Source organism: Festucalex cinctus, chromosome 12 (genome assembly GCF_051991245.1).
Source record: "Festucalex cinctus isolate MCC-2025b chromosome 12, RoL_Fcin_1.0, whole genome shotgun sequence".
In the NCBI taxonomy this organism is placed as follows: domain Eukaryota; kingdom Metazoa; phylum Chordata; class Actinopteri; order Syngnathiformes; family Syngnathidae; genus Festucalex; species Festucalex cinctus.
This window is the reverse complement of record NC_135422.1, coordinates 19,851,127-19,875,355: the sequence shown is the minus strand read 5'-3', so window position 1 is coordinate 19,875,355 and position 24,229 is coordinate 19,851,127. Positions and strand designations below refer to the sequence as shown.

General features: G+C 40.2%; 4 protein-coding genes across 7 annotated transcripts in view; 2 read left to right on the top strand and 2 right to left on the bottom strand.

Annotated features, from left to right (window-relative positions):
* Positions 1 to 1,198: 1,198 nt before the first annotated feature.
* LOC144031163 (amino acid transporter heavy chain SLC3A2-like) lies at positions 1,199 to 10,620 on the bottom strand. Its single transcript, XM_077537980.1, has 8 exons — positions 9,978 to 10,620; positions 6,536 to 6,726; positions 5,119 to 5,292; positions 3,220 to 3,317; positions 3,013 to 3,143; positions 2,619 to 2,922; positions 2,396 to 2,467; positions 1,199 to 1,669 (listed from the first exon to the last, which is right to left on the bottom strand). The coding sequence occupies exons 1-8, from the start codon at positions 10,316 to 10,318 to the stop codon at positions 1,304 to 1,306; spliced, it is 1,677 nt and encodes a 558-aa protein (XP_077394106.1). The 5' UTR covers positions 10,319 to 10,620; the 3' UTR covers positions 1,199 to 1,303.
* Positions 10,621 to 11,429: 809 nt separating this feature from the next.
* haus2 (HAUS augmin like complex subunit 2) lies at positions 11,430 to 13,469 on the bottom strand. Of its 2 annotated transcripts, none has more exons than XM_077539574.1 (7): positions 13,078 to 13,469; positions 12,771 to 12,874; positions 12,595 to 12,693; positions 12,445 to 12,514; positions 12,239 to 12,371; positions 12,042 to 12,150; positions 11,430 to 11,622 (listed from the first exon to the last, which is right to left on the bottom strand). In XM_077539574.1, exons 2-7 carry the CDS (start codon positions 12,840 to 12,842, stop codon positions 11,506 to 11,508), a joined length of 600 nt encoding a protein of 199 aa, XP_077395700.1. In that variant the 5' UTR covers positions 12,843 to 12,874; positions 13,078 to 13,469; the 3' UTR covers positions 11,430 to 11,505. The 2 variants fall into 2 exon arrangements, with proteins under 2 accessions (XP_077395700.1, XP_077395699.1); XM_077539573.1 differs by having other exon boundaries at positions 12,771 to 12,842; positions 13,078 to 13,434.
* Positions 13,470 to 13,472: 3 nt separating this feature from the next.
* Positions 13,473 to 17,053, top strand: LOC144031997 (uncharacterized). The gene is made up of 8 exons (XM_077539572.1): positions 13,473 to 13,676; positions 13,790 to 13,911; positions 13,991 to 14,129; positions 14,209 to 14,330; positions 16,195 to 16,305; positions 16,387 to 16,493; positions 16,639 to 16,729; positions 16,816 to 17,053. The coding sequence occupies exons 1-8, from the start codon at positions 13,580 to 13,582 to the stop codon at positions 16,927 to 16,929; spliced, it is 903 nt and encodes a 300-aa protein (XP_077395698.1). The 5' UTR covers positions 13,473 to 13,579; the 3' UTR covers positions 16,930 to 17,053.
* An 894-nt stretch (positions 17,054 to 17,947) lies between these two features.
* Positions 17,948 to 24,229, top strand: part of baz1a (bromodomain adjacent to zinc finger domain, 1A) — a 51,310-nt gene continuing 45,028 nt past the window's right edge. For all 3 annotated transcript variants that reach the window (XM_077539018.1, XM_077539017.1, XM_077539016.1), the window contains exons 1-4: positions 17,948 to 18,404; positions 18,623 to 18,750; positions 20,287 to 20,565; positions 21,664 to 21,816. In XM_077539018.1, coding sequence (XP_077395144.1) covers positions 18,638 to 18,750; positions 20,287 to 20,565; positions 21,664 to 21,816 — 545 coding nt within the window. In that variant the 5' untranslated portion in view covers positions 17,948 to 18,404; positions 18,623 to 18,637. The remainder of the gene's footprint in view (positions 18,405 to 18,622; positions 18,751 to 20,286; positions 20,566 to 21,663; positions 21,817 to 24,229) is intronic.

Below are 24,229 nucleotides of genomic sequence, written 5' to 3'. Positions count from 1 at the left end.
ATATATATATATATATATATATATATATATATATATATATATATATATATATATATATATATATATATATATATATATATATATATATATATATATATATATATATATATATGTATGTATGTATGTGTGGTAATTTTTTACGTACTTTTTTTGTACATATTTTGTTTTTTACAGGTAAAAAAATTTTTTTATAGGTACAATGCGAGAAGTGTACGAATATGATTATCAGGCCCACCTCGCCCAGTGGACGCTAGGGGGCGCCAAATATCGGGTGAAGGAATTATGACTTTAGTTTGTCACTCAAGTAAGACGCTGACTAAAGCCCATTCATTGACTTGGATTTTATGAATTCTGAGTAATAGTTGATGACTGAATGAGTCATTTGTGGAATCAAAAAGTGAGGAAAACTTTCTATAAGTTTCCATTTAGTCAGAGCTTCGTTTCGCCACCTTGTGGACGACTCCGTTTCCGGCAAATGGTCCAATCATCTTTGTGTTTGTGTGTGCGTGTGTTAGTTAGTTAGACCTTACAGCAATCCTCACACAGGAAGCGTCTAATAAAAAAAATAAAATAATAATTAATAAATGTTGACGTCACGAATGATGCAGATGATGAAGACCCCCCTTTTTTTGTTTTGTTTTAACTTCTTCTTGCGCCCCCTGCACGGCAAACACGTAAGCTCAAATAAATGCAAAAGCTGAATGTTAAATTTAGTTTTTATTAGTTTAAATGGTGGTTCTGTTAGTTATCATTTAAAAAATGCTTAGTTTTAGTTTAGTTTGAGTTAATTTCAGTATTAGTTTAAAAAAATGTGTATTACTTGTGCGCAATGTTTATTCATTTATTTTTTACTTTTTTTTACTTGTGCGCAATATTTTTAAAAAAAACAGCATGGGAGCGACGTCATCTGAAGGTGCTTTTCTATTGGCTGCTGCTAGATGACGTCAGTTCTGTGCGACAGTTTTAAACGTCCTTATTCTGTATCAAAATACATCTACTTCAAATCAGATTTAAAATCATCCCCGTTATTTTTGTAAACATAAAATGCAGTTTCAGTTAGTTAAGGTTTTTAAAAAAGCATTTTCGTATTTATTTTATTTCGTTAATCTTTATTATTAATTAATCTTTATTATTATTATTTTTCAAATGTTAGTTCTAGAAAACGGATGATGGACAAGATGAAAGAATGACAACCAAGTTGGATGATTGGCGCCTCCTGCAGGTCACCTTCATATTTATTTGCCTTTTTTGTTTTTCACCATGTACACAAACGAGGAGACACAAACACGATGACGTCACACGTCTAGCCGGCGTAAGGGAACTTGAGCAGCACCGCTTGCCCGGCGCCCATACGCATCTTGGCGGGGTCCACGCGGGCGCCCGCCGTCAGGCCGGCGCCGGCGTCGGGGGTGGCGACGACCACCTCGGCCAGCGGCGGGAGGGCCCGGCGCTCGTCCGGCTCCAGCCGCAGGAGGGCCTCGTTGTCGTCGGCCCAGTTGAAGGCGGCCAGGAAGCGAACGTTCTGGTCCCACGAGCGCACGTAGGCCAGCCACGACGACGAGTTGGAGAGGGCCACGAAGTCGCCGATCACGAGGGAGCGCTCCTTCGAACGCGCCACGCTCAGATCGCGCACCAACGCGCGACATGAAGAGCGGCGGGCGCGATCTTCCTGGAATGGGCGGCGCATGACATGACATCATCGACATCGTTTCAAACATCATCATCCTCCTTACCATCTTCACCATCCGCATGATCACCATCATCTTCATCATCCTAATCTTCATCATCACCCTCATCGCCCTAATCCTCATCATCATCATCACTATCTTCATCTTCCTCCTCATCATTGGCGATTAACATAAACCTCCCTCTCCTCATCTTCACCTTCATCATCATTTACCATCGCCATCAACATCATCATCACACTCTTCATTTTCCTCATCAATGACAATTAACATAACCCTCCTCATCTTCACCTTCATCATCGCCACCACTTCATTATCCTAATCTTCATCATCATCTTCATCGCCCTAATCCTCATCAACATCCTGGTCATCTTCATCATCATATTCCTCATCATCATCACACGATCGTCATCATCATCACCCTCACTGTCTTCTTCATCATTATCATAATATTCATGATCATCATCAACATCTTCATCATCAACATAGTCATCCTCATCATCCTCACCCTCAACATATGGTCATAATGATCATCTTCCTCACTACCATCATCATCATCATCCATCTCCTCCTAATCAACAACCCCTTCAGCTTCATCATCATCCTCGTCCACAAATGTTCCTCACCAACATCATCTTCCTCCTGACCACCATATATCACCTTCATCATCATCATCATCATCTTCCTCATCCTCCTTTGGGATCCTTTACCTTGAGCGTTGCATTAAGCTCCTCCTCCTCCTCCTCGGGTGAGTCCCAAATCATCGTGGGAAATGTTGTGTCCTTCAAAAAGACATACAAAAATAATAAAAAAAAAATATTGAAAGTCATAACGTCATTATCAATCGGGCTCATTTATATCAAGCACATTTTTCTAACCAACTCTGTCGCCCCCTTGTGGCGCCAGGAGGGAAAAAACGACGCACGCATTCACCTCGTCCACCAGTCCAATCTCGTCGCCGTACTGTAGGATGGGCGTCCCGGGCAGCGTGAAGAGCAGCAGCTGGTAAAGCGGCACCAGTGCCGGCCCCACCAGCGAGGCCAGGTGGCCCCGCCCACCCAGGCTCCAGGCCAGCCGGCCCGGACCGCGAGTGGCGTACAAGTCCCGGATGGACTCGGCCAGCTGTGATGCGTCTCGGTTCAGGAGGACGTCGGACGTCAGCAGGTCCACGCCGCTGGATGACAACAGCGCCGACACGGCGGCGGCAGAGCGCCGCTCAGTCACGCCCATCAGAAGTCTAAGGGATGGGAAAAAAAAAAAAGAATGAGATGAGGTCGTCGGCGCGGACGTGCTTTTTTTTTTTTTGGACGTGGTTTGACGCTCGGACCTCCTGGTGGTCCCGTTCTGGACGATGGCCCGGATGTCGGCCCACAGGGACGGCACGGCGGCCGACACCCACTCCACGTCCGCCAGCTGGACGCCGTCCACGCCCTCGCGGAACCAAAACACCAACGCCGACTGACCACGCAAACAAAACAAAGTGTTAGGGATGAACTGGTGGCCACAAGCGCCGCCCCCTCCGGCGCCCCCTCACCTTCAGCTTCTCGGCCACCAGCGTCACGCTGGCGTTGGAGAACCAGGAGCCGTCGGAACCGCGGTAGTTTGGAGTCAGATCCAGAACCACAAACATGCCTGAATGCATCGGGGGAAAACATCTTCAAGACGCGTTCGCAACCACAAGTTCCACGAACCGCTCGGTGATTAGGAGCCATGAATCGTCTCTTTTCAACTTTTAAGCAAATTTGGATTAAAAAATTAATAAAATACAAATCTGTAAAATTTTCTCTTTTTTTTCCCTTCAATTCAATAGGATGTTGAAAATTAGTTTTTTTTTCTGCTTCAATTCAATTCTACAATGGCCTATTAGGGCCACATAAATATTTTTTTTTAGAGGGCGGGGGTAATATTTTTTTTTCTCAGAATATTGCCCCCGCCCTCGAAAAAAATATTTATATTTGGCCCTAATATGCCATCGTACAATTTAGAAGGATGTTGAATTTCTTTTCTTTTTTAATTTTTTTTGCTTCAATTCAATTTAGCAGGATGATTTTTTTTTTTTAATTCACTCATATTGAAATAAATAAATAAATAAATAAATAAATAAATAAATATATATATTTTGATATTTTGCTTCAATTCAATTCAGGAGGATGTTGGAAATTTTTTTTTGCTTCAATTCAATCCAGTAGGTTGAAAAAATATTTTTTTTGCTTCAATTCAACTCAGTAAGATGTTGAAAAAAACATTTTAATTTTTTGGCTTCAATTCAGCAGGATGTTGGAATTATTTTTTATTTTTTGCTTCAATTCAATTTAGTAGGATGTTGAAAATGTTTGTATTTATTTATTTATTTATTTTTGCTTCAATTTAATTAAGATGGTGAATAGGGCTGGGAATCTTTGACTGTCTCACGATTCAATTCGATTACGATTTGTAGGTCTACAATTCGATTCAGAATCGATTTTCGATTCTCGATTCAGGCGATTTTCAATTCAAAATTATTTGATTGACAAATGATTTCTGCTTCAATTTACAGATATGCACAACATTGTCATGATCTACTCCAGTCTGATAGGCAAGACAAAATGACAAATAGAGACATTAAAGTATCTTTTTTTTTTGTTTAAACATTTATTAATTTTGTATTGTAAGTGCCGTTTTCCACAAAAACAGCATGTGGGCTACAACTGCCTTTTTCCCTTCTTCTTCATTTCTAATTTAAATAACATCGATTTTTGGATATTAATATCGATTCGATTAATAAATGAGAATCTCGATTCTTTTATGAATCGATTTTTTGGCACACCTCTAATGGTGAATTATTATTATTTTTTGCTTCTATTCAATTCAGGAGGATGTTGGAAAAACATTTTTTTTAATTTTTTTTTGCTTCAATTAAATTCAGTAAGATGTTGATTTTTTTGTGTGCTTCAATTCAGTTTAGTAGGATGTAGGAAAAATATATAATTTTTTATTTTTTTGAAAATTTTGGCTTCAATTCAATGTCAATTGTGCCGATATTTGTCGTATCAAGGCGTCATACAGATTTGGAAAAAGTGATGACACCAAAATGTTTTCTCCAATTTCAGGTTAATTGGAGTATGTGGTAACACTGAATGTTTTCATGTGCTTAACAAACACAAAAGATTAGTCATTAGTAATAAAGCCATGCTAAATGGCTACATATTGAATTCAACTCTGTCATGAGCTATTTTTGTTGTGGTCATTATTTTTCCAACTCCAAATGAACGGCCCATTAGTTGTACCAGTAATTGAAAAGAAAAAAACAAAACAAAAAACAACAAATAACAACATTGTGGTCTTGAGAGGATAAATAATATATATGTCTGTGAGTATTGTTGTATTATCTTGTCTGTGCTGTCCAATATGGGGCATATAAAGACGAACGCCTCTTTTTTGTGCGCGTGCTCACCTTTCCGGCGCGCGACACGCAGAAGGTCCTTGAACTGCTCCAGACTTCCGGCGTCGGCCGCGATCTCCTGAAAACTCAGCGCGGCGGCATCGTCGGGCGGGGCCACGTGGACCGGCCCGATCACCAAACCTTTGAACTTCAGCTGGGACAAGGTGTCCACCTTCTCACGTACGCCTGACACATACACGCAACAACATTAGCTTAGCGACGCGGAATGGTAACACGCTCAAACACGGGCGTAGTACCAGTGGTTGCACCACCCCACATCTGACATCGGAACAAGAACGGTCCCAGTGAAAAAAATTAATGTTGAATTTTACATTCAATTAATAATTTAACAATTTATAATAATAATATTATATTACTTACAATAATAATAATTTAATTAATTTACATTTAATTTAGAACAATCAGTTCCAGTGGAAAAAAAAAGTTTAATTTTAGATGTAATTAATTTAATAAATTCTAATATAATAATAATAATAATAATAACGACAATAAAATATATATTATAATAATAATAGTAATAATAATAATTTAATAATTAATTTAATTAATTTAAATTTAAAGCAATCGGTTGCAATGAATTTTTTGTAAATTTAATTAATAATTTAATAGGTTACATAATAATAATAATAATAATAATAATAACAATAATAATAATAATGTATATAATAAGACCAATAATTTAATAAGTAATTTAAATTTAATTGAATTTAATAATATATGTTTAATTTTAATTCATTCATTCATTAAAATAGCGACTCAGCAAATATGCCAGGTCTGATTCATCACAACAATAATTTATAATATAATAATAATAATAATGATAATAATCCATCCATCCATCCATTTTCTTGACCGCTTATTCCTCACAAGGGTCGCGGGGGGTGCTGGCGCCTATCTCAGCTGGCTTTGAGCAGTAGGCGGGGGACACCCTGGACTGGTTGCCAGCCAATCGCAGGGCACACAGAGACGAACAACCATCCACACTCACAAGCATACCAAGGGACAATTCAGAGCGCCCAATGAACCTGCCATGCATGTCTTTGGAATGAGGGAGGAGACCGGAGTACCCGGAGAAGACCCACGTGGGCACGGGGAGAACATGCAAACTCCACCCAGGAAGGCTGGAGCCTGGACTCGAACCGGAGTCCTCAGAACTGGAAGGTGGACATGCTAACCATTGGACAACCGTGCCGCCCCATAATAATAATAATAATAATAATAATAATAATAATAATAATAATAATAATAACAACAACAGCAAATATGCGGGGGGCTGATTCCTCCCACGAGATCTTGTGTGGCGTGTCAAACGGTCCGCAAGCATCACCGGATCGGATGCGGCGGCCGCTTTGCCGCATCCAACATGGCTGCGAGGCCTCAAGGCGGGCGGGGTCTGTGCGGCGATTACCTTTGATATCTCCGGCGGGGGTGAAGGCCCGCACGCTGGGCACGCGGTAGAGCGCCCCGCGGTTCCACCAGTTGGTTTCGGGCAGGTCCCGGCAGCGGGGCGCCTGCGTGATGAGGAGCACGGCGCCCCCCAGCATGCCCAGCCAGCCCAGCCAGAACACCACCAGCAGCGCCCAGCGGGTGCGCACCCACCTGAAACCGGACACGCCCACACACAAAAAAGAAACTATTCAGCAGTCATCACCAAGGTTATTTTCATCAATGAAAACAAACGAAAAAAATACAACTGAAAAATCAATTTCGTTAACGGAAGAGGCGGGACTGTTTTTGCACATCAGCTTTGGTTCTGGTTCAGTTTGCGACGTGTGGACTGCGTCCCAATACTGCGTCCCAATACGTGCTTCCAACTTTGTGTCCCTTGGTTGTGCGTTCGCAACCCGGACCGGAATCAAAGCTCATGTACAAAATCACGGAAGTCGGAAGTCCCGCCTCTTCCGCGGCTTCCACCCTATAAAATAAAAACGAAAATGCTTTTTAAAAGACCAAAACGAACTGAAACTACAATATATGTTTACAAAACTAACTCTAATTACAGCAAAAATGTCCTTCGTTTTCATCTTTGGTAAGGAATTTAATGTGTGAGCCTTTGGGGATGATTTTTTAAATGTGATTTGAAGTCGAGTTAACCGGAATAAGGACGTTTGAAAGTGTGTCACACAAAAGTCACGTCATCAAGTGGCAGCCAATAGAAAACCACCTTCAGAGTACGTCAAGCCCATGATGTTTTTATTTTTTTAAAGGTATACTTTACTTATTTAGACATTCTTGGCAGTCAAACGTTAATATTTTGTCAATAATAAATTTGATATTTTCCTTATTTTTCCACAACACATGTTGCAACTTGCAGTCAACTAAAAATAACATCACAATGTGCTCAGGGCTCAGGTAACCAATCACAGCTCAGCTTGTCAATGTCACATGACCAAATGTAGAAAACAGGTTATCTAGCAAATGAATGTTCTGAAAACCAACTTAAGTTTTGTTTCGTTGAATTCAAGGGGTCTTAAAGACAATCTCAAAAGGAAAGCCATTTTTTTTTGCACTGTGTCCTTCTTCAAGAAACTCACTCGTGTGCCGCGGACGCCACCTACTGGACGACGCAATGGGGGGGATCAAATCCTTTTCAGTCACAGAAGCAACAGATCTGCTGGTGTTGCCATCTGCTTTAACAAATGTCCTGGCAATGTTTTTGAGTATAAAGCAGATGACAATGGTCACTGGCTGACTGCTGTTTTAAAAGTTGATAACGTATAAATAATTCTAACGAATGTCTATGGCTATCATAATACCACCCAGAATAAGAGTTTATTGCAGGAAATTGTTGAACTTGTGTCTCAATACAGACAGTTGTACCACACAGATCTGATATTGTTTGGAGGAGATTTTAATATAGCACCTGACGATTACCTAGATAGATATCCAACAAAATTCACGGACACACTTTAATTTCACCTTGCTTGAATTTTGTAATTCGTTTTCTTTGATTGACACCTCGAGGTCAAAAAATCCTCATGTTAGACAGTACTCTTGGATAAAACCTAATGGAGCAATATGATCAAGAATTGACTTATGGTTAGCCGCCCCAGAATTGGTCTACCAACACCTCAGAGGTAACTTTATCCACCGCGCCCTTAACTGATCATTGTCTATTGTCTGTTAAATTAAAACCAAATAATAAGAGAAATGTTTATTTGAAATTAAATGCAGATTTGCTGAACAGCCAGGTCTATTGTGATGCGATTAAAGATTTAATTTTGGAAATTAAATATGATGTAACTATTGGTAGCTATTGTTGTAGATGGGAATTTTTTTTAATTCAAGGTCAGGCAGGTCTCAATACAATTTGGAAAGGAGAGAAGTAGGGTCATAAGGGAGCAAGAATGTAAATTAATTCAAGAATTGGATGACTATTGCAAGAAAACTATAATGTCGGATTCGGACAAGGCGGCCTTCATGAATCTGAAATCTAAATTGGATGAGGTAAGTTCTAGGAGAGCCAGGGGAGCCTTCATCAGATCACGAGCCAAATGGATTGAAGAAGGTGAACGTAACATGGCATACTTTTGTGGTCTAGAAAAGAGGAGACAAGAAAGGAACCTTATCAATACTCTCGTGATCAACGATGTCGAATGCATGGACTCTTAAACTATTTATGATGAGGTCTACAGGTTTTATAAGGAGCTTTATACACCAACATCTGGAGACAGAGACTTGTCTCTTTTGAACAATATCAAGTATAATATTCCAACCGTCAGCCTGGACTTTAAGAACATTTGTGACTCTGACATTGAATTGTTTGAGCTGGATACAGCTGTTAAACACCTCTCCTTAGGGAAATCTTCGGGACAGGATGGTCTATCGGCAGTTTTCCATAAACACTTTTGGGATGATATAAAAGACCTTTTCTTTTTTGCCATACAAGAGTGTATTAGGAACAAATCTTTGATGACCACCATGAAACAAGGTCTTATTTCGTTGATCCCTATAAGTGGCAAAGATTAAAAAAAATTCTTAAACAACTTAAGGCCAATAACCTTACTCAATGGCGATTACAAATTGTTTGCTCATGTTGTGGCCAACAGGCTGAAAAAGGGTCTCTCACAAATTATAAGTGAATCTCAATCTGTTTTTCTTAGAGGGTGTTCTATACACAACAACATCAGATTCGTTTTAGACATAATAGATTATCGAGAAAAAATTGAAGATAATGGTTTCATTTTCTTCTTGGATTTTTGTAAGGCATTTGATCGGCTTGAGCATTCTTTTATGCTGGACGTGTTACATTATTTTGGTTTTGGGTCTCCCTTCTGTGATTTAATTCAAATGATGTATAGTAACATTAATAGTTCTGTCCTGCTTCCTTTTGGCACATGTAAACGTTTCAATGTACAAAGAGGTATTCGTCAAGGGTGTCCGGTGTCACCCTTGCTAAAGGCTGTATGGCTTTATAATGATATGATGACCTTTTCTTTTGACCCATTTGTTCTATGATGTGTTTATGTTGTTGGATTTTCACCTTTCTGTTTTTGAGATCGCTCAGATGTATATGTCAATGTTTCTGTAAGCTTCATTTGTTGATAAATGTTTAAAAAAACAACAACAAAAAACACTACGCGTCAGTCGTCGCCATCTTAGAACTCTCTTACGCGCCTATCTCAACGTCATGTGCACAGCAACACTGCCACCTATTGTTCAAATCAGGGCACACACAACACGATGCCTAAAATGAAATTACTCCTCGGGTGTCGCATTTGCACGAATGTTTCGAGTTATGAACGAGGTGAAATCAAAACATAAACGCTTTATTTGACACCCAATTTCCGACTACGCGCATTTACAAGAAAACATTTGGCGAAAAAGCGCATCGACGTGTTGTTATTTACCCGGGCGTGCCCGCCACTCGCATCAGCTCCTCCTTGTTGAGGCCGGTGAACGTCTCCTCATGCTCCTCTTCCTCCATCTTCAGCTTCACCTTCACGCATCCGTTCTTCTCCGGCTGCTCTGCTCCGTTCATGGCTTGCTGCTTGTCCTCTTCCGGTGGCTTATCGACGTCGAGCAGGAGCACCTCGCTGGCGTCGGCCTCCGTCGCTCCATCAGCATCCGCAGCCTCGTCGGGCTGCTTGGGCGGTGCTGGAGCTTCCTCCGGTTCGTTCATCGCGTCCTGCACCTGCGCGACGGCCTCCTCCTGGTCCCGGGTCGGGGTCGGGTCTTCGTTCTGGTCCATGTTTGCTGACGCCGGTTTGGGAAGGCAAAGAAAGAGAACGAGATGAGACGAGACAATGGTGGTGTTCGGCGGATGTTGAGGATGAAGTTATTAAAGCGTGGGGGTGCAGCGTTCAGGGTTATCGGAAACAAGCCTGAACATTGTGGTCATGATCCGTCAAACATTTACCGTAACATTTTAAAAGTTTTTAAATATATACTTTGGTGAATACATTTCATCCATACCTCCCGATTGATGTTTCTTCATGCGTGGTAATCCATACTCATTAAAAAAAAAAAAGACAAAAAAAAAAAAGACCTAAATTAAAATTAAAAAGACTGGCGAACAGGTTTACGTGTTACCCTGAATGCATCATATTGCATTTTCTTTTTTTCCTAACTGAACTGACGTCATAATATTAAACCATGAAAACTGACGCCATCATTGTGAGATCAAAATAAATAAATAAATAATAATTTGAAATTTTGCTTGAAGACAAAAATCGGTGTAATTTTGTGTGGTTGATGGGACCTCCAGCGGCCACAGGGTGAAGCTACAGTTGCAAGGCCGATTATTGAAAAGTTTGGACACATTTTCTAATTCAGAGCATTTGATTTATTCTCATGACTGGTTACTCTGTAGATTTTCATTTAATAATTTATAAGATAATAATATAACAATAATTTAATTTAAATTAATAGCATGTTTAATTTTAATTAATTAAAATAGTGACTCAGCAAATATGAGTGATCACATAACTCTACATGTGCTTGTTTAGTTGTTATAGTTTTGACGGGTTCAGTGACAATCTACAACAATCAAAACAAATTAAAGTTTAATTTTAAATGTAATTAATAAATAATTTATAATATATTACATATATTATATAAATAATCATTTAATAAGTAATGTATTTAATATAAATTAATAACATGTTTAATTTTAATTAATTAAAATAGTGACTTAGCAAATATGCGGGGTCAAACTCCACGTTTTCTTTGTTGTCGTCAATAGTTTTGACGGCTACAACGTACATAGTCATGAAAATAAAGCAAATATATTGAATAAGAAGGTGTGTCCAAACTTTTTGGCCTGAAATGAGATCCAAAATAAAGACTTTCATATACAGTAATAATAGAAAAAGAAACAGTTATTTTATTACAAAGAAGATATTGTTGCCAAATACAGAATGAGGAGGGGTCAAGGAGTCAAGAGGACGAGCTGTCACTCAACAGGCTGCTGCGCACGTCCTTCCATTGAAGCAGCTGACTGGCCAATGTCTCCACTTCCGTGGCCAGAGCCAAGAGTTGGCACGCGGACGTGTTCTGACAAAAACATGGTGGGGGTTAATAGTACATGTCAATAAAAAGTTTCATTTATCTGATTAAACAGTTGTTCAATGAAGCCACCATGCATGCTCCAATTAAATACAAAAACATTTTAAATGTGAATTATTTCATTCTTAAAATAACATATCTTATAACACGTGTGTATGTATATATATATATATATATATATATATATATATATATATATATATATATATATATATATATATATAGGTATCGAATCGAATCGTGACCTGTGAATCGTGATATGAATCGAATCGGCAGGTACTTGGCAATTCACACCCCTATACAGTCACATATATAGATCAGTGCTTCTGCCGATCTTGTGCTAACATTATTGCAGCTAACATGCTAGCAACGTTCAAGCCCATCGTGAGGTCTAAAAATTTCCTTACCAGCTGATCCAGGTCGTCGGCGGTGCCGGCGCCTCTGCGGACAGCACTCCTCTTCTCGTCCAAAGTCGCCACAAAGTCCATCGCCATGTGGACCACTTCCACCACAAACCTCAAACGATAACAATAACAACAAGTTTGCTGGTCATGTGACCTGCTATCGGATCACCTGAATGGCCAAGCATGTCTGACGCGGGTACCGGTGCAGGTGGGCCGGGACGGGCAAGTTGGTGCGCCCCAGCGGCCTGGTGAGTCGCTGGGCCAGGAGTTTGTGGTCCTTCAGGACTTTGTGCAGGTGAGTGCAGAGCATCTGCAGCGCCTGCAGTCTGGCAGCTGGCGAGAAAGGGGAAAAACAAATGTTCTTAGAAGGTTCTGATCACAAAGTCACCGAGCAAGTGTTGTTCACCCAGGTAGAACGTGTGCGTGACGTCGGCGTTCTTCTTGTCCTCCTTCAGTAGCTCCGCCTCCAGCTGCAGCTGCAACACAGGAAGTGAGGCTGATGATGATGTCATCAGCGCATGAGCGCACGGTGAATCCAAAAAGGGGCCGCTCTAACCTGCTCCAGCTCTTTCTGCATTTTGATTCGCCGCTCAGTTTCGCGCAGCTGAGAGGAGAAGACGGTGCTCTGGGATGAGTAGGCAGCTTGAAGTTCCTCCTGGCCGACACGGGTGAGTTAGTTGACTCAGCTAGTTACAGCAACATGCGACTGAGTTAAGCATTTAACAGGGCAACCTGAGACACGGCCCCGCTGGACACACAACTGGACAGGAGTTTGGCTGATGCCGTCAGTGTCGGTTGAGTCATCTGGGGGGTAAACGATCGTCACTCCAAGGCACCTACACAATCTCATCGGTTGATGTTTGACGGCGTACCATTTTGAATTCACAAAAAAAAAAGACATTTGCCTTGGATGTCCTCTGCGCTAACATTTACGCACAATAACAACGTATTTCCAGAATAAATCCAATGCAAAAAAACAAACAAACGTTATCAAAACTAAGCGTCCGAAAGAAATAAGCATACACAACAAACGACTTACCATGAAAACACCAGACTTCTTGGCCGGAGGAGTTCAAAAAACTGAGTTAAAAACACAAAATTGGCTGAGTGAAAAGCTCAAAATTTGACAAACATTTGTTGAAGTTCGAGCCCGCCGCCAGACGTTTTGAGTTTCCGTGTCTTCTTCTTCATGCGATACGAGACCGGATAAAAGCTCCACGGCGCCCCCCAAATGGAAGGACAACGTGAAAACTGCACAGTGACGAATAAATTCACGTCAACTCATAACAGCGCATTTGAACAAATAAAAAAAATATATATATATATATTGGTGGTAAATTTGACTTTGGATTTTGAATTTGGTCTTAAAAGCTACATTATTTCTCAAGTAAATAAAAATAAAATAATTAGTTTCAAACTGCTGCGCGATAGCATCCGGGTCCCCTCGTGACGTCACTACCCATGTCGAGGCGACGAGCCTGTTAAATGGCTCCGGCAAAGCGGCCGGAAGTGTTTGTATCCAGCGCCACCATTGAAGCACGATGAACTTACCTGAAGCTCAAAGTGAGTTCCGGCAGTTTTTGAGCAGAGTCCAACCTTCGCAGTTGCCGAAGCTGCTCGACTGGATCCGAAATTCTGGTAAGGGCGCGCTTCTTCTTCTGTGTGACGTCTTCCGCTGCGTTTGTTTGCTTCGGCTGCCGCGCGTTGTTGTGGTCGTTCCTCCGTTTACCCACAATGCCTTGCGTCTGCAGACAAGCTGGATGAGCTGCTGTTGGACAACAGTCAAGTCATCCTGAGGTGCATCGCCGATGACATCCGGGACAGCCTGCCACTGGACGCGATTCTTCCGTGCGAGTCCAACGTCCTGCGCAAGGTTCCACAAGCACATGTGACGTGGCATGTGAAATACCCCTTTCAAACTGCCACACTTCACGAAAGTTTGTGTCCAACAGATGCAGCAGCGCTCGCGTCCGACAGCCCACGTGGACGCCTTCCTGTACGAAGATGAGCTCGTGGACGCTCTGTGCGAGGCGGGACGGATGAGTCGATGCTACTGTCTCAAATGCGGATCCTGCAGCACGGCGCCTCTGGGTGCGTGAAATCGCCGCCGCCAATTTATCGCGGTTGCCATTTACCCCCAAAATTGCTGTGTTGTTGTGTGCGCGGACAGATTTTGTGTCCAACTCGTTCTCCACGTGCGAGCTGTTCTTCTTGTTCCAACACGTTTTGCCGGACCTGAGCGGTCGCACGCTGGTGGACGTCGGATCGCGACTGGGGGCCGTGCTCTACGGGGTCAGATGGCAACGTTTTCACGCCGACGTGCTTCTCAAAGCAAAAATATCCTTTTCCTTTCACACCAACATGCGTGGATTTTCACCAGACATGTACTTCTCTCAGACAACATACACACCTTTCACACATCGTACTCCTGCGTACCACTTTGCTACTGACATAAACCCCTTCCACACAAACATATTACCTCTTTCCGACTGACATGTTCCCCTCTGAAAGAGATATACACACTTTTCACACAACGTGGGTACCTTCCACACTGACGTAGTGTCGTTCACATCGTGACATCTACACTGTGACTCCTTCACGACACACCACTTCAAATTGATTACTTTTCATACTGACATGCACCCCTTTCACACTGACAGTAAATCTCTTTCACAGTATACCTACATGTAACTCTTTCACATGACATGTTTTAGCTTTTCCAACCGATCTTTACCCCTTTCACACTGACATGTAGCACACTTGCACACTATTTTCAAAAAGACGTACGCCTTTCAGACTGAAAGTAAATCCCTTTTACAGCATATCTACATGTAACTCTTTCACGTGACATACTTTAGCTTTTCAAACTGACTTTTACCCCCTTTCACACAGTACATGTAGCACACTCGCCTACCATTTTCAAAATGGCATGTACCCATTTCACGTTGAAAGTAAATCTCTTTTACAGCATACCTACATGTAACTCATTCACGTGACCAACTTTAGCTTTTCAAACTGACCTATACCCCCTTTCACACTGACTTATCCCTTTCGCATACTCATTCACAATGACATGCAGACCTTTTACGCTGATGTCATTTTTGACATACACCTCTTTCAAAGTAAATCTCTTTCACGATATACCTTAGGGCTGGGACAACGCGTCGACGTCATCGATGACGTTGACGCAAAAAATACGTCGACGCAATAAATGCACGTCGATGCGTCACTTTTGGCGCCACCGCGCAATATCTGGGCCACCAAATATACGTAACCTTGCAGACAAAACACGGCGCAAAAAAAAAAAAAGCAGAACGTACAATTCACGTATATTGTGCACAATTACAGTGTAGCAATGGAGGGCAACGATTGTTGTGGTTTGCGGATACCTGGAAGACAGGACAAGCAAGCTACGTGTACCGGCAGGGGCCGGGTCAAAAATGGAGAAAGTGTGGAGTTTTTTTTGTTTTTGTTTTTTTAATTGTCGAAGTGTGAAGCAAGCTAGCATTGACACAATACAATGATGTGTCTATTGTTTGTAATAGATAGATGACGCGGAAGCTGAGAAGCGGAATTGCCTCCTTTTTCTCTTCCGTTGTGCGCAGTGCGACGGGATACAGTTATTGAATAAAAAAATAGCAGCGACCGCAGCATCGAGTAGCAGCGAGTCCGGGGAGAAGAAACGACCTCGTAATGAGACTCTTTCACGTGACATCTGTTAGCTTTTCAAACCGACCTATACCCCCTTTCACACTAACTTATCCCTTTCATTACCTCTTTGCATTGACATGCAGACCTTTTACGCTGATGTCATTTTTTACAGACACCCCTTTCACACTGACAAAGTAAATCTCTTTCACGATATACCTACATGTAACTCTTTCACATGACATATTTTAGCTTTTCAAACTGACCTTTACCCCCTTTCACACTGCCATGTAGCCCGCTCGCACAGCATTTTCAAAAACATGTACCCCTTTCACACTAAAAGTAAATCTCCCTACATGTAACTCTTTCACGTGATATCCGTTAGCTTTTCAAACTGACTTTTCAAACTATACCCCCTTTCACACAGACTTATCCCTTTCACATACCCTTTACATTGACATTGCAAACCTTTTACGCCGTCATTTTTATTTTAAAATGTGTTGTTCAGGGGTACGTGTACAGCTCGGCATCCCGGCTGGTTGGTGTGGAGCTCAGCGAGGAGTTTGTTCACCTGCAGAACAAAATGGTGCTCAAGTACGGGATGGATGCCAGAGTCCAGGTGGCCCATCTCAAAATTGGTTGTTGTGCGCGGATGAAGTTGCGTGTATTTATGGAATATTCCCTTATTTTTTTTCTGCAGGTTGTCCACGCCGACGTGTGCACGCAGGACGCTCTGCTGCAGACTGCCGACGTTGTGGTCATGAACAACGTCTTTGAGTACTTCATGGAGCCCGGCGAGCAAGTCAGGTCAGACGCACACAATCAACTGGCTGGACTTGTGTTTTTTTTATTTTTTTTTATTTTATTTATTTATTTATTTTTAATTTTTTTGCTTTCATTGGAACGTGCTCGAAAGGAAAAACGCGTGCAACTTTGTGCGTGTGGCGTTCAGGGCCTGGAGGTTCATCATGCAGACGTTGCGGAAACGAGGTTCTCTGCTGGTGACGGTTCCCAGTCTGCACGAAAGTCTCCAACCTCTGCAGGTGAGGCTAGGGGACGGGTGGGCGGGGCTTCAAGACCACTTGCCCATATTTTCTTTGTTTCCTGTTTTTTTGTTTTTGCCCATCAGGAGGCGCTGCCGGCCGGCTGGGTGGAGGAGCTTCCTTTGGACTACCAGGTGTACGTGGGGAAAGACGCCAGCCCTGAGGATCTGCAACAGATACACCTGTACAGGGTCTTATGACCTGAACGCGCCATGGACTATTAATTATCAAGTGCGTGAGTGTCATGTCAATCAGCAAAAATGATTAAAAAATGTTCATGATGAGTTCTACTAAAATAATAATAAAAAAATGTTTGCTACGTGACTTCTTGACGTGAATCTTTATCACGAACAACTGAATCCAAGAAATTTAAAAATCTAGTCAAAAAAATGCTAGGTGAATTATGGATATCTGTAAAAATTGTAAATCTCTAACTCGTCCTCGATCTACAAAAAGGCATTTTAACAATATGATATCCATAACTTCATGTTTCCTATCCACAATTCTCATTTCACATATATGCAAAGTCATTTTCCTTGAACAAATGACAACATTTTTGCAATTCATGTGTATGTGGTTTGTTATTCCAGATATATCAAATTCATTTGTTGATATCCACTATGTGATTTATGGATGTCTGTAACAGGATTGTAAGTTTCACCAACAGATGAAATCATTTCTGACTTTCATGTGTAATTGGGTCTTTCATAAGATATTTTGAGGTTTGTCATTACATACAATTACCATTTGTTTGCTATTGGAATTATGAACATTAAAATATGTAAAACAGGATTGTAGATATTCTAACTCTTCTTTTTCAGAATTCCAGTTCAAGATATATTTAATAATTCATTTTAATTCAAGATGTATGTCTCCTTAGATATCTTTAATCAAACTTTAGCTGGGCAACATTAGTTTGTTGATATCTGGAACTGGAATGGTCACGTTATCTCAAATTGGCTGCAGATATCTGTAAATATACATATTGAACCATTGGATGATTTTATGTTTTACTTAACTGCAGGGAAGTCGAGACATATACAGTATTAGTACTTTTTTTTTTCTTTTTTTTTTCGTGAAAGTTAAATAAATAAAAAGCCGTCATGAGGAAGCGGCACGATTCCACAAGCAACCATTGGCTGGTGACTCCACGCCCAGCCAATCACCGTTAAGCCACGCCTATTAATTCACTTGATGTGGTGCGTTCAGAAGACACACACCAGCTCGGAAACAGTGATATTTAGTTATTCATTCATTCATTTATTCTCATCTAATCGTCTCTGAATTTGTATTTTGAAGAAATTTGACGAAGGTTTCTAGTACAGTTCAGGAGGGCGCCCTCGTTTTGTGCGTTTCCGATCGTGTACTGATGGTGAACAATCTTGAATATATTTGAGGTAAAGTGTGACACTTCGTGCCGTCGAATAGCGTTGCTGCTTTCATTCAAAGAGATGTCGAGCCGTCACTCGAAGCAGCCTTACAGTACGACGCAGACATTTCCGAGCTTTGTTCCGACACCTGAAGTGGATAAAAACTTTAGTCAACAAGCCGCCAGTGAGTGAGCTCGCTCAACCCGGTACAGTCGGTTGCTTCGCTTGGATTAGCCACAAACGAACAAACTCGACGAGTTGGCGCAGCACAACCGAACCGTTGCTGTTATTCTGAGCCCGAACAGGTGAGTCCGGTGCCGGGCGAGTTTGATTGGGTCAAGAAGGAGAAGGAGGCGGCGAACGGTTCGCCTCCACGCGGCCGCCTACTTTTTCGCGCGTCTTAACAAAAGAGCCGAGGAAGTGTTACCCCGGACCCCGGAGAAGACTCCACCGGGAGGGTCCGCTTCTATTTCCGGTTGTGAGTTCGAACGCTTCCCTCCTTTTATCCATTTGTTCCATACAGAGCGGCCGCCCCGAGATGCCGCTTCTCCACCGGAAAGCCTTCGTCCGCCAGGAGCCCCCGGCCGACCTTTGCCCGGACGAGGAGGTCTTCCTCTGCCCCATCACGCATGAAATCTTCCGTACTTACGAGTGAGTCTCACCTTTTTACCTGGCCATCTACTCGCTGCCGCCGCCGCCGCCATCGTTCACAACCACAACATCACCTGTGCCCGGTGTCGTGACGTGACGTCACAGCACATTGCTCCCACACTCACTTGCTCGCAAAAAAGTACTTTTAATGACAATAATATAAGTGTATAAAGGTTATCTCGACGGGTGTTTTGTGTGTTTGTTCACATTGAAGCACTTTTAAGGGCAGGTGTAGTGTTAGCAGAGTTGGCTAGCCGGTTAGCTGTCACTTGCTAGCTACTTTTTAGCCGCTCACTGCTAACAGGCTAAGCTTGGTCAACACGTTCCCTTGTTAAATATGTGAAGATACTTCAGAGTGAGTAAGATAAATGGAAAAACACTTATGCCCCTAGTTTGGTGGCTAACAAGAACTTAAGCTACATGCTGGAAAAAAAATGTGAGTCTTGTTTATGTTTTGACAACCAAGAGTGGCTGACTACTTAAACCGCCTTTCTCAAGGCTGTGGGACCTTCAAACCAACAGATTTTCAAAATCGACAGACTACAAAAACTTCCTAACTGTAGAGAATGACCCTACATCAAAAACGCTCTCCTTATTGAAACTCTGGTAAGATTCTTCCCTGGATGCTTTCATTAAAAAAAAAACTCTTCGCGCCATTATCTGTTCACCAAACTAACACTACCAATTAGGAGTGTGACATGTCGATATCGAGATAAATTGTGATACTTTGTCTCCAGATAGATTATTGATACGCTGATACAAGTATCATGATATTTGTAGTTAATATACAGCCACTCTAATGGCTCCGTTGTTCATGACTTACTGAGCAGTTACTTGGCAGGCCACTAGGGGGAGCACCTCATAAGAGTGGCGGGGAAATGGACTCAAGTCTTCAGGCGAAGAAGACTCATCAGCTTACTATAAAACAAAACAATTATCGACTTATCGGTTATCGATCACTTTCTAAATTATTGGCGTATCAGTTGAAAATAGCATTCTCGTGCATCCCTAATAAAAACATTTCTAAATGCACTAAATCCACAACTTATATGATATTACTACTATGACTAGTAATTACGAGTTATGTAATTACTTTGTAATTTTAACATGATTTATCCTTCAATTTCCTTCAAAGGCATTCAACTGAGCAGTCAGCTATTAGCATTCAGCTTTCAGCATTCCCACACAATTTCTTAGAAATTGCACTTAGTCTGGATTGTCTGACTCCGTTTTGCATACGTTTCTATGAAAAATGTGTATTATATCTTCAAATTTAACATTTTAAAACATTTTATATTTCGACGTTTTGAAGTACACAATTTCTGAGGATTAATATTGATGTAATTGGATTTCATATTGAAGTAATTTTAGTGATTTACTTTTGCAATGTTACACAAATAATGGTGCCAACTTTCTCCGACAACCAAGTCTCCAGCACTATTTGTTTACCAAAGCATAAATACACGTATACGGTCCAATTAGGCCCATTTTGGAAGTTGCTTTCCAAACCGTGTCCTCCTCATCTCTCGGCCGCAGTGAATTCTTCGAGCGGACCATCCTTTGCAATAGCCTGGTGTGGAGCTGCTCGCTGACGGGCCGATCGGGCCTGACCTACCTGGAGGCGCGGGAGAGCGAGCAGCGGGCCGAGCAGAACCTGCGCAGCTTCCCGTCGGCGCTGGTGCGGCCGCTCCTGCACCTGGCAGTGCTGGGACGCCGTGGGCGCCTGAGTGAGCTCTGCGAGGACGTCTACGCCTTCGCCAAGGAGCGCTTCTTCCCCGGCGAGACGGTGGATGTCAGCCAGGGCAACGGGGACAGGTAGAAACTAATCGATTTGCAGCTACTCCCAATAATTTGAACGGAGCTTGTATTTTTGCCTGTTTGGCAGACGATTGATTTGATCGGATCCTTTTTGTGAAATCGCCTTTCGCATTCGTTGTTTCAATTTGAGCCACAAAAATGACTCAATTCAATTGCTTGGGATCATTTCACAGTGTAATGTACCGAATAGCAGGATAGCAGCTAACTGCTAACCTGAGCGGACAATAGCCAACTCTACACTAGGGCTGCTCGATTCTTGGGAAAAAAACAATAATCACGATTATTCAAACGATTATTTTTTGGTACAAAACAAGAAAATGTTTAAGCATTTCAAAATATTAAGACCAATTAATAAAAACATAAAACACTTTTATGTACACAATTATGTAAGTTCCTTTTGGAGCAAACAGAATAAATAAATATATATAATTTTGTATATTTATTAATACAATTATTATTACTATTTTTATTATATTATTTTTATTAATAATAGAATTATTATTAATACAATGATTATTAATATAATTGTTTTCATTATTAGATAATAATTCTTATTAATCCAGCTGGAATAGGCTCCGGCACCCCCCGCGACCCTTGTGAGGAGCCAGTGGTTCAGAAAATGGATGTGGTTGTTGTTGTTGTTGTTGTTGTTGTTATTGTTGTTGTTATTATTAATATATTTGCTGTGCAGTAGGATGATCCTTTATTTATTTTTTGGTACAAAACAAGAAAATGTTTAACCGTAAAAAAAAACAAATAAATATTAAGACAAAATTATTTTAGGCATTATAATTAACTGAATTATTAAATTAGTTATTTTCAAAAGGTACAAATGTATACATTTAAACAACTCCAAAAATTTATGTTCATAATCCTTTGGGGTTTTTTTTACGATTATACTGATTTTGTAATTGTGACGTGTAATAATTGAAATTGTAATTGAATTTCGATGAATCTGGCCCCCACGTCACTCACCATGGATAATACTGCATATACAATCATCGACTGTCAAAATATTTGATGAGCAAAGCCCGAGTTTAAAATTGCAATCAAGTTTGTTTTGTGCAAATGTTTGGTAAATGTGCGTGTGTGCAGGCACGTGTGCGAGATCCTTCAGGTCCTCTCGCCGCATTCCGGCACAAATGGAGCACCGGCTGCCAACGGACATAAGCCGGCCGGCGACAGTATCATCGTCATTAGCGACAGCGATGAAGATGAAGCTGCCGCCGCCTTTCAGAGTCCCAGCAGGTCAGAGCTGGTTACGTTGTCAAGTCCTAACTAGTCACAGATGTCCAACGTGTTCACAGCACAGTTGCACTGTAACAGTGCCAAAAAAAAGCCTCAAATAATTTTTTGGGGGGAGGTGTGTGTCATTTTTATTAGTTCCACAATAATTAATTCATCAGAATTGCTGATTTTAAATGCTTAGTTTATCTTGAAGTAGTAAATGTAGTAAAGTCATTCAGTAAAATATACTTTGCAGAAGATGTTTTGTTTTTGCACTTGAACAATCCTGTTATTAAAAAAAAATAGTAGTAAAGATGTACATTATAATTATCAATATATAGAATTTTGTTAATTGCCCTATTAGTGGACTATCACAATAAAAAAAACGTTTAGCAGAATTTTAATTTTTTTTTTCAGAATATGCTTTGCAGAAGATTTTTTTTGTGCATTATTTTTACTTGAACAGTCCTATTTAAAAAAAAAAAATAGTAGTAAAGGTGTACATTAAGTATAAAAATTAGGGCTGTCAAAGTTAAAGTGTTAATAGATTAATTAATCACAGAAAATTATCGCATTAATCACGTATTAACGCATATTAATCTCACTATTTTTTTTTGGACTGCACTTGAGCCTTGAACATAACCGCGGATGGTTACATTGAAGGCTGCACAGGTCAGTGATTAGGTCAATGCACGGCATTTCCTACGCCTGTTGTTCCAAAATGAGCGGGGTGACTCCAGTTGGTGTGCTCGGTGGAAAATGTCACTTTAAAAAACACCCCGACGGGACTTCAGATAAAACAAAAGTAATTTGCATTTAATTAATTAATAATTGCTGAATTGCACCAAGTTGATATGATGCTGTTACCAAGTTTTCATCAGTATTTAGCACGTTTTTTGCAATATAATTGCTGAATTGCACCCAATTGATATGATGCTGTTATGTTTTGAGCAATACACGTGTGCATGTAATTGCGTACATGCATTTAATCAATGTTTGCAATTGACATTAAGATAATAAAGTGCATTAATGTCAACATATTACGGTATTTTGTATTTTACGCAAGTAATTTAGCTCGTTAATCGTGATTAATCAAAATTAAAAAGTGTGATTAATCAGATTAAAAATTTTAATCCCCATTAGTCGACTATCGCAAAAAAAAAGTTTATTAGAATTTATTTTAATTTATTTATTTATTTATTTTTTTCAGAATTTTTTTCAGAATATGCTCGGCATGTTTTGGTACTTGAACAATCCTGTTATTAAAAAAAAAAAAATCGTAGAAAACAAATGTACATTAAGAATAAAAGTATATAATTTTGTTAATTGCCCTATTAGTTGTCTATCACAATTTTTTTCTCAGAATATGCTTTGCAGAAATGTTTTTGTACTTGAATAATCCTGTTATTTAAAAAATAACAGTAAAGATGTATATTAAATATAAAAATATATAATTTTGTTAATTGCCCTATTAACCTACTATCGGAATTAAAAAATAAATAAATAAATACATAATATGCTTTGCAGAAGATGTTTATTTTTTTTGGCATGTTTTTGTACTTGAACAACCCTGTTATTAAAAAAAACAAACAGAGGTAAAAATGTACATCAAGTATAAAAATAAAGAATATTGTTAATTGCCCTATTCGTCGATTATCACAATTAAAAAAAAAAAAAAAAGTGTCAGATTTTTTTTTTTTATGTTTATTTATTTTCAGAATACAGTGGTACCTCTACTTACGAAATTAATTGGTTCTGGAAGAAAGTTCTTAAGTAGAAAATTTTGTAAGTAGAGACGCATTTTCCATATAAATGCCCTAATCCGTTCCAAGCCTCCCAAATTTCAGACATAAATGTTTTATAAAGCATAAAAATGCATCAAAACATGTAACAAATACATGTTACAATTAGATTATTGCACAATAAATGAGAGTTGTGCATAATGTAAATAACAAAGAATAGAGTAAAGAATAAAAATGATGGTCATTTACCTTTTTAACTGCTGTCCTCATCGTTTTTTGCCCTCTGGTTCATGTTCTCCTCTCCTTTTGTTTTTGTTTTTTTGTTTTTTGTTTTTGTTTTTTTTTCCCTGGTGTTTTGTAAAGAACTGATCCAACTGTTTTTATTTATTTATTTTTTTTAAAACAATCCTTCATTAATGTCCAATGCAAACATCATCTTAGTGAGCAAACGCCCGACTGGTGAACACTTTTTCTGGGCGATTCTTTTAAACAAATTCTGAAACTTCATGGAAACTTCCGGTATGGCGAGGCATCTTTTTTTTCCAAAAAAAAAGGCCCGTCTCGTCGCAATTAAAAACTTACTGTGCCTTCATCAATCACCAATTGTTTGAATTTTTGCACAAATTCATTGGCCGTTAGTTCATAAATTTACGAAAAACTATCGGAACACCTCATGGGCCGCGGGATGAATG